At 36.1% G+C, this 15,823-nt stretch overlaps 1 protein-coding gene across 14 annotated transcripts in view; it reads left to right on the top strand.

The window, feature by feature from the left end:
* The window catches only part of ANKS1B (ankyrin repeat and sterile alpha motif domain containing 1B), a 1,053,015-nt gene that overhangs the window by 591,822 nt on the left and 445,370 nt on the right, over positions 1-15,823 (top strand). For all 14 annotated transcript variants that reach the window (XR_007402223.1, XM_025439286.3, XM_025439282.3 and 11 more), the window contains exon 13: positions 14,902-15,491. Coding sequence is in view for 13 of the 14 variants with exons in the window: in XM_025439286.3 (XP_025295071.1) it covers positions 14,902-15,491 (590 nt within the window). In the remaining variant the exon portion in view is untranslated. The remainder of the gene's footprint in view (positions 1-14,901; positions 15,492-15,823) is intronic.

Genomic DNA, 15,823 nt, shown 5'->3' with positions numbered 1-15,823 from the left:
CTCTCTCTCTCTCTCTCTCTCTCTGTGTGTGACTATCATAAATAAATAAAAATTTAAAAAATTTAAAAAAAAAAAAGACCCAGTACCCCTTTAAAAGTTTGTTGAGCCATGTTGACCGGGTACACTACCAAAGGTTAGCTCCTTGTTCTCTTTAGGTGATCTAGGATTTAAATACAAAACACTCTGTGATTATTTTGCATGATTATCTTTTCTACGAATATCATAGAGTAATTGGAATGCTTTTAAAATTATCAAACTCCATGAGTTTCTTTTGTGTTCTTTATAAATATATATCTTAGGAGAATCTTACTTTTAAAAGGATTTGCTTTATTTGAGCTCATAATTACGGTAAGCTTGTTCTGCATTTATATAATACTCAGGATTATTTATTGATTTTATATTGTGTCATACATTACAAAGTATGCATTACTAACATGCTTGGCAAGGCAATTTATTATTAACTCCACCTATTTAGTAGGGTAAAGTCATTTAAAGAGTTTTCTATTTTATTTTTATTTTTTGAGAAGGAGAGAGAGCATTCACAAGTGGGGGTGGGGAAAAGGGGTAGAGGGAGAGAATCTTAAGCACACACTGAGCTGAGTGTGAAGCCCAATGCGGAGTTCAAACTCACAACCCCTGAGATCATGACCTGAGCTGAACTCCACAGTCAGATGCTTAACTGACTGAGCAACCCAGCACCCTTAAACTGGATTTTTTAAATTGAAAATTTAATGAACACATTTTTATGATAAAAAACATTTTGCTACAAAGTATTATGGCAGATTAAGTGCTCTGAGACATCTTTCTGCAGCAGAACAAATATATTCTGAATAGGACACATTCTTTTAGACACTGCCTGGCCTAACAAGCTTTGCTCTCTACAATGTGTATTAGAAGACAAGAAAGTCGATGTTGTTCTGAGTGCAGATGTCAATAATAGCATTGCTATTTGGACACTGTACCCTGGTTCAGTGGTTAAAGCTGAGAGGCTGAGTCAAGACTAATAAGGGAAGCTGAAGGCAAATATAAATTCTCTCTCTAGAGGGAATCTTCTCTGATCAGATTGACAAGCTTCCATAGATTAAGATCAAGTAATGAAGTAGCAATAAATGATTTCTAGTCACCTTAAAAAGCACATGTAGAAATGATGGCTTACCAGCAACAAAACCACAAGTATAATGACAGCCAACTTATCAAGAAAATGATAGAAACCAAAAAGAGTACAATAATATCTTCAAGATACGAAAGAAAATAATTATCACTCTAAAATTGTGAACTTTAAAAATCTTATTTCTTTAAGATTTTATTTATTTATTCATGAGAGACACAGAGACAGAGGCAGAGACACAGGCAGAGGGAGAAGCAGGCTCCCTGTGGGGAGCCCAATGTGGGACTCAATCCCAGGACCCCAGGATCACGCCCTGAGCCAAAGGTAGATGATCAACCACTGAGCCACCCAGGTGCCCCTAAAAATCTTATTTTTAATAAATTAAAGTGCAATAAAAAGTCATTTAGTTAAAAACTGAAAGCACTTACCATCAAGACATTTTTTTCCAAAAGAAAAATCTCAAGAAATACTTCAAGAAAGAAAATGATTTCAGGCCATTTTGAGGAAGTAAGAGTGAATGAATACGATGTTAAACATATATGCAAATTCATAAAAATAGTCTGAATAAAATATTAACATCTGATTTGGAAAAGTTAGAAAATGAGTATAACACTGACAACATTTATTAGAGAACAAGTAATTAAATTCCAAGTGATCTAAAATCTTAAAACTGTTCAGGAAGTAGATGGATAAGGTACTGTTCAACTTTAGACTTTGATAAATTAAAAATGTATGGTAAGGGGTACCTGGGTGGCTTAGTGGTTGAGCATTTGCCTTCAGCTCAGGTTGTGATCCCAGGGTCCTGGGGTTGAGTCCCGCACTGGGCTCCCTGCAGGGAGCCTGCTTCTCCCTCTGCCTATGTCTCTGTCTCCCTCTCTGTGTCTCTCATGAATAAATAAATAAAATCTTTTAAAAGATGTATGGTAAAATTTTAAAAGCACCAAGAGAATAAAAATAAATTATAAAAATTCTAAAACATAGAAAAAAATAGTAACGAGAAAAAAGAACAAAAAAAGGAATAGAGGTGAAAAAAATAATATGAAAGATAAATGGATATCAAAATGTAAGTGGTAGAACAAATCAAAATATGTAATTATCAAAATCAACATAAATTTTCTCATTTCAAGAAGTAAAAGGAAGAGATTATTTGGATATAGGAAAACAAAATCTGGCTTTATGCTCTTTAAAATAGACACATCTATAGCTAAGGGTGCACCCACACACACACAGAAGGTAGAGATGGAAGGAGTTCTACCTGAGAAATACCAGCTCAAAGAAAGTTGTATAGCTACATCAGTTTCAAGCCAACTAGACTTCAACAATAAAGGTTTTTCCAGGATATAAAGACTTACTATGAAATATTACAATGTTCAATTCACTGGGAAAATATAAAAATTCTAAATAAATGTATGCATTTTAAAATTACACATATGATACACATCATATACATATATTTAATAGAAGTAGAAGAAAAAATCATAAGTCCACTAAAACTGGGAGATTTCAATATACCTCATTTAATGAATATTTTAACAGCTCAATATATAACTTAATCTAGTAAAATACATACAGCTTGGTACCCAACAATTAGAGAATACATGTTATTCTCATGAAACATTGATAAAAACTGATCTTAACTTGGCTACAAGCAAGTTTCAATACATGTCAAAAACTCAGATTCAGGGACGCCTGGGTGGCTCAGTGGTTGAGTGTCTGCCTTCAGCTCAGGGTGTGGTCCCGGGGTCTGGGATTGAGTCCTGAATTAGGCTCCCCACGGGAGCCTGCTTCTCCTCCTGCCTGTGTCTCTGCCTCTCTGTGTGTCTCAAATAAATAAATAAATAAATAAATAAATAAATAAATAAAATCTTTAAAAATAAAGAATTCAGATTCATATATACTACATTTTCTGACAAGAATTCAATTAAGTTAATGACTCCCATATCTACTCCCATAAAACTGCTAATTTAAATACACACTTCTAAAAAAAAAAAAAAAAAAAAAAAAAAAAAAATAAATACACACTTCTAGGGCAGCCCCGGTGGCACAGCGGTTTAGCGCCACCTAAAGCCCGGGGTGTGATCCTGGAGATCCGGGATCGAGTCCCACTCAGGCTCTCTGCATGGAGCCTGCTTCTCCCTCTGCCTGTGTCTCTGCCTCTCTCTCGCTCTCTCTGAATAAATAAATAAATAAATCTTTTAAATAAATAAATAAATAAATACACACTTCTAAATAACTCATGAAACATGATTTCAGACACCGAATTCTAACTTAAAAATGTTTATATTTAAACAAAAATGTAAATATAAATATCAAACATGGTGAAAACAGCATAAGTGGAACTTAGACATTTTAAATCCTTATATTAGAAAAGAAATACTGAAGACTAATGAGCTAAATGCAAATTTAATAAGTTTTATAAGAAATGATAGAAAAAAACCAGAAAGGTAGGAAAAGGGAAATAGTAAAGAATAGAAATAAATGAAATAGAAATAGAAACTAATAAACAAAATCAGGAGCAGAATATTTTATACACTTAAAAGTAGATGTAATTTCTAGTAAGAACAGTAAAGAAAAAAGGGAGACTGTACCAACAAATTATATTAGGAATGAGAAAGAATATAGCTACAGTTACATAAAAAGATTCAAAAGATAATAAGAAAAAATTATGAACCACTTTGTGCCAACAAATTTTAAAACTGGGAAAGTTAGATAAATTCTAGATAATTATAACCTGCCAAAACTTCAAAAAGATATAGAAACCCCAAATAGTCCTACAGCTATTAGAGAAATTGAATAATTAGAAATCTTTCCACAAATAATATGTTGAGTCCAGATTATTTTAAAGGTAAATTAAATATAGCTGTTGTGAAACAGACCATTTTATTCTCATACAAACTGCCATGGAGAATTGAAGAAGTGGGGATTTTCCCCAACTAATTCTATGACACTAGTCAGATTCATATCAAAACTAGATGGTAGAAGAAAGGAAAGATTAAAGACATATTTCATTCATGAACATAGATACAAAAATCCTAAACAGAGTACTAGCAAACCAAATCTAGTGGGCCTCAAAGGAAAATCCATTATGACCAATTCATCCCATTAACATCCAGTGTGTTTGACGTAAGAAAACATGTTATTCGCATCAATGAATTAGAGGAGGACAACTACATAATCAACTCAATAGGTGAAGAAAACTATTTGATATAAAGTCAATATTCAATCATCTTTAAAATTCTCAGTAAAGTTGGAATACAAAAAACATACTTAATAAATGGTATCTTTCCAAAAATTAGAGAAACTATCATTTTTAAAAAGAGAAACAGGGATCCCTGGGTGGCGCAGTGGTTTAGCGCCTGTCTTTGGCCCAGGGCGCGATCCTGGAGACCCGGGATCGAATCCCACATCGGGCTCCCGGTGCATGGAGCCTGCTCCTCCCTCTGCCTGTGTCTCTGCCTCTCTCTGTCTCTCTCTGTGTGACTATCGTAAATAAATAAAAAATTAAAAAAAAAAAAAGCCTAAAAAGAGAAACACTAGAAAGATTCTGTGGTAGATGTGATCACTGCTCTCAATTCTCCCCTCCCTCTCCCACCATGTTACGCTGGAGTGCAGTACATTCACATGCCCATTCCATTGACTTTTGGTTTACACACATAACTTTATCCTGTCAGTGGATGTGAGAAGTGATGGTGTGCCAATTCCTACAATGAGACCTGAAGAGTCATCACCCATTTCCACTGTGGAGAGATACATCAGGTAGCCTCTAAACAACTCTACTGCACATTCATGAGATAATGAGTGGAAAAGGCAAACAAATGTTTTAGTATTAGTCTGAAAATTATTTTGACCTTACTGGGACCCCTGAGAATATGGTGGGGACCCCAAGCATCCCTGGACAACACTTAGCGAGATACTACTCTAGTGTGGCATTTCCTACACCACACTAGGACATACTTGCTGGTTTTCTATAAGCAAATACATTCTTGCACAACCAGAACAGAACCAAATCAGAAAATAACATTAATTCATTACTACCATCTATTCCTCAAACCTCAAAAAAGTTTTCCTACTTTCTCCAGTAACAATTTTTGTGATAAGGAGAGTGTAATTCAGGATCCCACATTGCATTTAGTTGTAATGTCTCTGTAGTCTCCTTCCATCTGAAGAGTTCCTCTGACTTTCCTTGACATTCAAGACACTTTTGAAGACCACAGAGCAGTTATTTTGTGGAATATCTCTCAAGTTAGTTTTATCTGCTATTTCTGCATGAGTAGATTTTAGTTGTGCATCTTTGGCAGGAAAATCCAGAAGTGACTCTGTGTTTTTCTCATTGCATCCTATCAAGTGGAACAAGATTTTTATTTGTTGTATTACTGGTGAAGTTCACCTTGATCATTTGATTAAGATAGTGCCTTCCATAATGCTTCACTGTAGAGTTACTTTTTTTCACTTTGTAATTAATAAGTATTTTACAGGGAGGTCATTTGAAATTATTTAAATTTCCCATTCCTAATCAAACTTTTATATAATTATTTATATATTTTTATGGGCTCATGAGTTCCTATTTTATTCAATGGGTTATAACTCATTAGCTGTCATTATTTATTTTGTTCCTAAAATATTCCTCAGTTTAACCAGTTGGAGCCCATCAAGCTGGCTTCTCTATCCTCCTAACATGCCTCATCACCCTGAGTACTTCTTTGCTTTCTGGCACAAGGTGCTTCATGTTCATCTAGCGCCTTCCCTGCCCTGTCCCTGATACCAGTAATCTCTCAATGGATCATTGTTCATTTGAGTGGAAAATATATTTAGAAGCCAAATATAGTCTTTATTAGTGCTACTGGGATTTCGATTTCCCAGCCTTCTTGGTTGACAGAGGTAGGTAATATATATGTGTAAATACATACATACACAGATACATATTTACATTTATCTTTATCTATATATCTTGAAAAAACTGGTATCTCCAATTCCAATTCAACATCACAAGGTTCACTCTAGCTTTCTTCTTCCGCATATCTAAAAATTCTCCCTTAAACAGTTTAGTGAGAAAACTGGCTCCTATTGTCCTTAATGTAGTTGCTTATTTGATCAACCCCTCGGTAAGTAACCAATCTCCTAGATCCACTTCCTCCCCACTCAGATATCTTTCTCACCTTGACTGAAATTTGATTCTCCATGCCAGTTTATCTCTTTGTGTAAACATCCTGCTTGTCCTCCTGGGGCTGCACCTTATAGTAGGTCATTGCCACACATGGAAATGCTCCTTTCCCTGACCGAGTTTCGACATCCCATGCCAGGCCACCCCATGCACATACACTTGTCTCTTCTGGACGGACACTTTCCTTGCCCTGTTTGGGTTTTGACACCCCTTGCTAGATACCCCCTCTGCAGGGATATCTTCCTTGCTTTGGTGACTCCTTCTGCTAGGCCACTCCCCTCCATAGATTCCCTTCCTACCACCTCCTGGACCCTAACACTCCATACTGGGCTACTCCATATGTGGACAACCTCCTAACCCTGCATGGACCCCAACATGCCATGTTGAGTTGCCCTAAACATAGACACCACCATTAACCTGCTTGAGCCCCCTGATCTCAACTCTGGATCACTGCAAACCCCCATTCTCCACTGAAGGTATGGATGCCAGCTATCTCACTTTCCCTCATTTTTCATGTGTTTTCATTTGCTCTTAAACATTCATTTTCAGGAACAGAAGTTTCCCTTCTCTGGACTGCTGCCTCCCATGCCTTTCCCACTTCCCCCTTACATATAATGTTTTTTCTCCTTGTGGTCTCTGATGTTTTCACCCTGTTCAATTTGGATTCTGCCCCTGAAAGTCTTTCTTCAGCTTAAATCTCTAGCTCTATTAAAAGCATGTCTTTATTGGATATTCCTAAGATTCTCAAGAGCTTAAGCTGCTTCCTTTGTCTTCTTGCAGAATTTTTTCAAGCTCTGCTGGTTGTTCTCAGAGTCTATTGCTTAGTATCTGGCTTAGTATTGGGCCCTCTCCTTTCAGTAATCAGGATCTAATGGGAATTTCATGGCCAGACCTGGATCTTGCTACTATCACTTGATTTGGTTTTGCCCTCCATTTTCCAGGACCACAGGGATTCTTTGATACCTGCTTTATTTGAAGATACCACCTATAGGTGGTTTTTTTGTTTGTTGCTATCATTTGTTCATTTTATTCTTTCATTAATGTATATTTTTAAAATCTGTTCATTTATTTGAGTGAGAGAGAGAGAGCAGGTAGAGGGGTAGAGGTGAAGGGAGAGAAAAAAATCTCAAGCAGACCACCACTGAACATGGAGCCTGATTCCCATGACCCTGAGATTGTGACCTGAGCTGAAATCAAGAGTCAGATACTTAACTGACTAAGCCACCCAGGCATACCCCATTATTATATATTTTTATTTAAATTCTAATTAGCATACAATATAATATTAGTTTCAGGTATACAATATAGTGATTCAACACTTCCATGCAACACCCAGTGCTCATCATAAGTGTACTCCTTAATCCTCATCACCTATTTAACCCATCCTCCCCTACCCCCCTCCCTTCTGGTTACCATCAATTTGTTCTCTATAGTTAAGAGTCTGTTTCTTGGTTTGCCTCTCTCTCTTCTTTTATCCCCTTTGCTCATTTGTTTTATTTCTTAAATTCCACATCAATGAAATCATATGGTGTTTGTCTTTCTCTGACTTATTCCACTTATAAGACTCTCTAGCTCCACCCATGTTATTGCAAATGGCAAGATTTTATTCTTTTTTATGGCTGAGTAATATTCCATTGTGTGTGTGTGCGTGTGTGTGTGTGTGTGTGTGTATCTCACATTCATCAGTCAATGGACACTTGGACTATTTCCATAATTTGGCTATTATAGATAATCTGCTATAAACATTGGGGTACATGTACCCTTTTGAATTAGTATTTTTGTATTCTTTGGGTAAATACCTAGTGGTGCAATTTCTGGATAATAGGGTAGTTCTATTTTTAACTTTTTAAGGAAACCCCATAATGTTTTCCACAGTGCCTATACCAGTTTGCTTTCCCACAACAGTGCAGGGCAGTTCCTTTTTTCTCCACATCCTCATCAACACCTGTTGTTTCTTGTGTTGCTGGTTTTAGCCATTCTGACAGGTATGAGGTGATATCTCATTGCAGTTTTGATTTGTATTTCCCTGATGATCAGTGATGTTGAACATCTTTTCATGTGTTGGTTGGCCATCTGTGTGTCCTCTTTGGAAAAGTATCTATTCATGTCTTCTGCCCTTTTTTTAGTTGGATTATTCATTTTGGCAGGTGTTAAGTTTTATAAGTTCTTTATATATTTTGGATACTAAATTTTTATTGTATATATCATTTGCAAATATTTTCTCCTATTCCATAGGCTGCTTTTTAGTTTTGTTGATTGTTTCCTTTGCTGTGCAGAATCTTTTTATTTTGATGTAGACCCAATAGTTTATTTTTGCTTCTTTTTTTTTTAAGATTTTATTTATTTATTCATGAGAGACAGAGAGAGAGAGAGAGGCAGAGACACAGGCAGAGGGAGAAGAGAGAGAGCCTGACGTGGGACTCGCTCCGGGGTCTCCAGGATCACACCCTGGGCTACAGGCGGCGCTAAACCGCTGCGCCACCGGGGCTGCCCCATTGCTTATTTTTCTCTTGCTTCAGAAGACGTATCTAAAAAGAAGTTCCTGTGGCCAATGTCAAAGAGTTTACTGCCTGTGTTCTTCTCTAGGATTTTTATGGTTTCAGGTCTCACATGTAGGCCTTTAATCAATTTTGAGTTTACTTTTGTGTGTGGTATAAGAAAGTGGTCCAGTTTCATTCTTTTGCATGTTTTTGTCCAGTTTTCCTAATATCATTTGTTGAAGAGACTGTCTCATCCCCACGGGATATTCTCTCTTGCTTTGTTGAAGATTAATTGACCGTATAGTAGTGGGTTCATTTCTGTGTTTCCTATTCTGTCCTATTGATCTATGTGTCTACTTTTGTGCCAGTACCATACTGCTTTGATCACTACTGCTTTGTAATATAACTTGAAGTCTGGAATTGTGATACCGCCAACTTTGTTTTTCTTTTTCATGAATGACATACCTGACCTGGTGGACTTAATAGATACGCTTAGAACATTACATTAAAACCCAGAATACACATTTCTTTCAAGTGTACATGGACAATTCTCCAAACTAGAGCACATATAAAGTCACAAAAGAGGCCTCAACAAATAAAAAAGATTGAAATTATACAATGCACCTTTTCTGACTGTAATGATATGAGACTAGAAGTCAACCACAAGAAAAAATTTGGAAAGATCACAAATATATGGAAGTTAAACAATATGCTACTAAACAATGAGTGGATCAACTAGGAAATCAAAGAAGAAATAATAAAAATACATGGAAACAAATGAAAATGAAAACTCAATGGTCCAAATCCTGTGGGATGCAGCAAAAGCAGTCCTAAGAGGGAAGTATATAGCAATACAGGCCAACCTCAAGAAATGAGAAAAATCTCAAATAAACAATCTAACCTTAACATCTAAAAGAGCTAAAAAAATAAAAAATAAAAAATAACAAATGAAGCCTAAAGCCAGCAGAAGGAAGGAAATAATAAAGATTAGAGCTAAAATAAATGGTATAGAAACTAAAAAACAACAGATCAAGGAAGACAGGAGCTGGTTCTTTGAGAAAATTAATAAAATTGATAAACCTCCAGCCAGATTTATCAAAAAGAGAAAGGACCCCAATAAATAAAATCACAAACAAGAGAGGAAAAATAACAACCAACACCACAGAATTTCTACTAATATCACCATCAGTGCTCAAATCCTTAGAAATGGAGAAAATTTTTATTTTCTATGAGGAATAAAATGGTCCAATAGACAAAACTTATGATTTATAATACAAGAAGAAATCATTCATTTTTCCATAATTTGTTTTTATCTTGACATGAAATTTGGAAGTTTTTGTTATTCAGGTATTTATGTGATAAAGATCAGGAGCAAAGATGAGTAAAAAGATTGAACTGCTTATTTATTGGATACTTTCTCTGACATTTCTTTGAAATGCTAATGATGCTTTGAGTAACTATCAGATTGGAATTCACACATATTTAGCTCTGTACCTTGGCATGAAATATCCACTTATCAAAAGAGAAGTGTGAAATTAAATGAGACAAGTTATGAAAACAGTTTAATCTATATACTTTGCCTTAGTTACGTATAAAGAAACAGTAAAAGTTCAAGAATTCTTTCCAAAATATATTTTTAAAATATACAAGCAGGGGCAGCCCGGGTGGCGCAGCGGTTTAGCGCCGCCTGCAGCCCAGGGCGTGATCCTGGAGATCCGGGATCGAGTCCCACATCGGGCTCCCTGCATGGAGCCTGCTTCTCCCTCTGCCTGTGTCTCTGCCTCTCTCTCTCCTGCCCCGTATCTCTCATGATTAAATAAAATAAAATCTATAAATAAATAAATAAATAAATAAATAAATAAATAAATAAATAAAATAAAATATACAAGCAGAAACAAAGGAGTAAATCTCATATATTTACCATGTCAAAACAACAATCTTCACTGAATATCTCATACCAATCACTACTACATTTATTTGTAAATGAAACCCTTTAGATTAAAAATTGTTGTAATAACAGAAACATATTTAATGTGTTCTATGCCACTGGCATTGTTCTAACTGCTTTACTTATATTTATTAAGTCTTCACAACACTGACAGGTGTTTACTATTACTATCTTTGTTTGCAGAAGTGAAAATATAAACATTGCCAGAATGTATTTTGAACAAAGTATAATTCTTCTTTGAACACTGCATACAGGCTGAATCATTTATTTATTATGGAATATCAGACCACTCCAAAACCTTATGACTTAAAATAATAGCCATTTATATAGCTCATGATTCTGGATGTTTTCTTCTGGTTTGGGCCAGCCTCAGAGAAGATTGTCTAGGTTTTCTCATTCATCTGTGGTCAGTTGGCTTATTGTCCTGGGATTGGTAGGTCATGGAAGACCTCATTCAAATGTCAGAAGGTCGGCTATTGTCTAAGGTGACAGAGATGGCTGGTGTATTAACCATGCCTTTTTACTTTAGGTTTGTCTTGTTTTGTTTTTTTGTTTTTGATTCTTTAACATCTTGGGACCTTTCTGACCCTGGAGGAACTGCCCCTCCCAGGGCTACCTAAATCTTAGAGATAAGTAAACATACCTTTGATTTCATATGCAAACCAATCAATCCAGAGCCATACCCTAACCACTACCTTTATTATGCTTTCACACTGTGAGCCACCTTTCACCTGGTCTAATCACACCAGGACGAGGTATCAGACAACTAGGGATAATCCCTATACTCTAGAAACTGTTAAAATGATTCAAATTAGCCAATCCTCAATTTGATTACCTTGTTTCATCCATTCCTTCACATTGAAATCACAATAAAGGCTCTGGCCCACCTCTTCCCTCACTCATTCTGTCTCCTAACTAACCCTGGTGTTCCCCCAAGTCTCCTGCCCCAGGGCCTAGCATCCTCCCTCCTCTTGGAATCTCTAAGAATTTACCTTTTCAATGGCAATTATCTCCTCATCTGTTAGCCTCATCATACCTGAAAAATAATAAAACCTACAATTTCAAACAGTTGGGTAATGTGTTTCATCATCTCTCAGGCAAATCTGGGCTTATTCACATGGCAGCAAGTTTGCAACAGCAGCAAGTACACAAGTACTTTTCAAGTCTCTGCTTATATGTTTGTAATTTCCCAGTGGCCAAAGCAAGACAAATGGCCAAACCCAGAGTTCCATGGGAGGAATGGATACAGAGCAGGGTGTGGCTACAGGGAATCCTTGCATATTGTGGCCATAACTTGCCATCAATCCACCAAACAAGCATCTCAGGAGGTTTTATATCAACTTCACATTCTCTTTGATTTGAGTAATCCTTAGAGTTTGGCCACTGAAATAAGCAAGTAATAGTTGCTTTTGACAACTTAACAACTATCATGATGCTAAGAACTATTATTCAAAAGACAAAGCTTATATGCTAATAACTAAATTTTCTTTTACTTAGGGAAGTGACTGCTTATCACTAGAGGACTTGGACAATATAAAGCATTTTGAGGTTGTGATTATAGTCATTTTAGTGAAACCACTGAGGGGATGATAACCTAATAACAATATTCACAGAAAACTTAAATAACATTATGCCACTAAAACTCTCATTTATCATGATTATGGTCAAAAACCTCTTGACTGAGATTTACAGAATCCTTTTCATGAAATAGGCTGATTATTTTCTATTTTCTTTTCATAATGAAACGCTTTAGCCTTCTTTAGCAACATTCAAAGTAAAATTCGAAACTTCCTTATTTTTTAATTCCTCTTTCTTTTTACATTACTTACCCATTACTGTCATCCATATCAACTTATGTTGTAAAGCATTATGGATCCAAGTAGCATGGGAAGAAAAAAGAAAAAATATGTTGGAACAGAATGCCAAGTTTCATTTCCTCTTGGTATCCTCTTGCTTCCGTGGAGGCAAAAACAAAACAAAACAAAACAGAAACCCCAAAAAAGCCTTTTTTAGTTCATTTATCCCAAATTCCAGGAACAGTCATAAACAGAAGAAACATGCCCCTCCCACAAAGAATATACTTGCTTGTCTTTGAACCCTAAATTGTTCTTTTATCTAAATAGTAATATATTTTCCAGGCCAGTGGATATGGGAATCTGATAGATTTTAGTTTGAATCTCAACCGCTTACCAGCTAGAGAAACTTCAGCAACTTAAGGTGTTTAAGTATTCATTTTTTACTTGCAAAAAATGGATATCATGGGCCATAAACTCTAGCTTTAGAGAGAGTTCAGAGCTACCTTCACTCACTCTCCACTCACTATTGTACCCCTAAAAGAGCCTCTGTCATGAGGGAAGGACAGAAGAGTTATTATCAAGGGCGTAGTGTTGCTACACTGGAAGGGGATGCAGTTTTTGTGGGAAGACAGAGAGATTATTATAGTCCTTGGTGGGCACAGAATGTTCCTCCTTTAGATTGTTGTCTTTTGGACCTCTCTTTCCAGCACTCTTCTTTCTTCTATCTCCAGATATCATTATGACAAGGTTGGAGCAAGGGGACATCTTCTGCTTGGAAATCCAAACAGTTAGGGTCTAGTGATATGCAAAAAACCTGCCTCAATCAGCTCCTAGGGAGAAATAGGGAATTGGGATCAAACTGCAAGAAAGAAAGTTGATTTGTGTGTAGCATCCTCTGGCCAAATATCTATTGAGACTTATTATGGTTGCCAATTTGTTTAAATATGTAAATACAATATTCTGGCTATATCTTTCTATCATATAATAATAATTATTATTAATCATTTCACAGGATTGTTATGCAGATCAAATGAGATCTTGTAAATGTAACCCCTAATTTAGTGCCTATTAAATAGCACATACGTGTTAAATGTTACTTGTTAATTTATGAAAACTTTAGTGTTTAGGATTCATAGTAATAATCAACATACTTAAAGTGTAAGTCAGCAAGTCAACTTTGAATTTGTTGTTCTTATCCACCACATTGGCTATTTTTTACTCTTTCACAAGATTGGGTTATGAGTTTATCAGGTAATTTAACTTATGATTGTGGCAGATCAAAAAAGTATACTGACGTCCTTTGCAAAGTTCTTTGGCCAGGGTTTTACATAGTATATCTTTAAAAGACCAATTAGTTCATAAAAAAGCATGGTATATTTTAAGTCTCAGAGAACATTTATGTTTTATCCTAGGAAAAATTACAAAGCAATAAATTCTTCCTTTTCTGCATTACACTTTCAAAGATCTGAAGAAATAAAAAAATAACTAATGGTATTTCAGAGAAGAAAGAAAAAGATAGCTTTGTGTTAATAGCTCAACATTTGTTTCTTGTAAAAGAGTCTCACTTTTTAGTGATATTATGGATTGCATTGTTTGCCTATGTTAAGCCTGAACAAATCCTTTTTGCCTAAATTATATAATTTATAGAATTATTTTTTATAATTAAAGAAATATTATCAATATTATTAAATTACTTCTTAATCTAAACCTTAAATTACTTCTATTTATACTTCTTTTCAAGATTTTATTTCTGAATTTATTTGCTGGGAGAAGGGCAAAGGGATGTCATTATGTATGATCTTGATTTACCTGCCTGATGTCCTGCACAAAGATTCTTTTATTGTGAAGGTTTGGACATGGGTATTTCAGTTTAAGAAAACCCAATTTTGTGGGGATCCCTGGGTGGCGCAGCGGTTTGGCGCCTGCCTTTGGCCCACGGCGCGATCCTGGAGACCCGGGATCGAATCCCACGTCAGGCTCCCGGTGCATGGAGCCTGTTTCTCCCTCTGCCTGTGTCTCTGCCTCTCTCTCTCTCTCTGTGACTATCCTAAATAAATAAATAAAATATTAAAAAAAAAAAAAAAGAAAACCCAATTTTGTTATTCAATATATAATATGTGCTCTGGGGACAAGGAAGAACAGTATACAATTACTCAATTAATACCTAATTCATATTTTTGAAATGTACCCTGAGGTATGTCAGGAAGATCTGGTTCATGCACACACATGAACACACACAAATTCATTTTATAAATGGTACTGTAGGGTGTTTCATAAAGTGAGGATATCATTGTGCCAACAGATGAAATGTCTGGATATTGCACAAGTTTGAAAAGGCACTGCTACTGTATCAGGGCTTTTGGAGTCCTTATAAACAATCATCCTGATGTCCTTCCTCTCTTTTGCAGATGACCCTTCTCAACAGGAGGAGAGTGATCCTCCAAAAGAATATGATCCTGGACAATTTGCAGGCCTTCTCCATGGATCCTCTCCAGCCTGTGAGTCCCCTGAAAATCCATTTCACCTCTATGGGAAAAGAGATGAACATGAAGTGGGACAAGATGAAGTCAGTTTGGCAAATAGTCCTTTGCCTTTCAAGAAGTCTCCAATAGCAAATAACTCAGAAACCGTAGTAAAGAAAATTAAACCCAAAGTGGTCAGTAGGACGATTTTTCACAAAAAAAGCAACCAACTTGAAAACCATACCATTGTTGGCACAAGAACAACTAGGAGTGGATCCCGGAATGGGGACCAATGGATTGTGAACACAGGAGGATTTGTGGAGAGGGCCTGTACCTTGGGGAGAATAAGGTCATTGCCAAAAGCCCTGATTGACATGCATTTATCCAAAAATGTGTCTAAATCGGATTCTGATCTCATTGCATACCCTTCGACTGAGAAAACATCAAGAGTTAACTGGAGTGAATCTTCAACTGCTGAACATAGTTCTAAAGGGAATTCTGAAAGAACACCATCCTTCACTTCTGAATGGGAAGAAGTAAGACTTGTTCTTGTTGTTTTTTTTATAAAGACTTTGGAGCAAGGGAGGTTTGAGGGAAGGGTTTTCAGTTCTTTAAAGTCTTTCAGAGGCAAAAAAAAAAAAAAAGGATTTAAGAGACACGTACAGTTCCAAGTGAAAGGGCAAGATTCTAGGGGTAATACATGATAATTTCACAGCCGTATAAAAACAAACACAATTCCACACATGTGGAGAAATCTATTGTTTCCATAGAAATTGATATCAAGCAGAAGTAATAACTAGCTATGAGGTACAAGAGAAATGTTCACATTATGTCCTACCAAGCACTGCAGCTGACAAATTGAGAAAAA

The sequence above is a fragment of the Canis lupus genome, chromosome 15 (genome assembly GCF_003254725.2).
Source record: "Canis lupus dingo isolate Sandy chromosome 15, ASM325472v2, whole genome shotgun sequence".
Lineage (NCBI taxonomy): Eukaryota > Metazoa > Chordata > Mammalia > Carnivora > Canidae > Canis > Canis lupus.
This window is presented reverse-complemented; position numbering and strand designations above follow the sequence as displayed.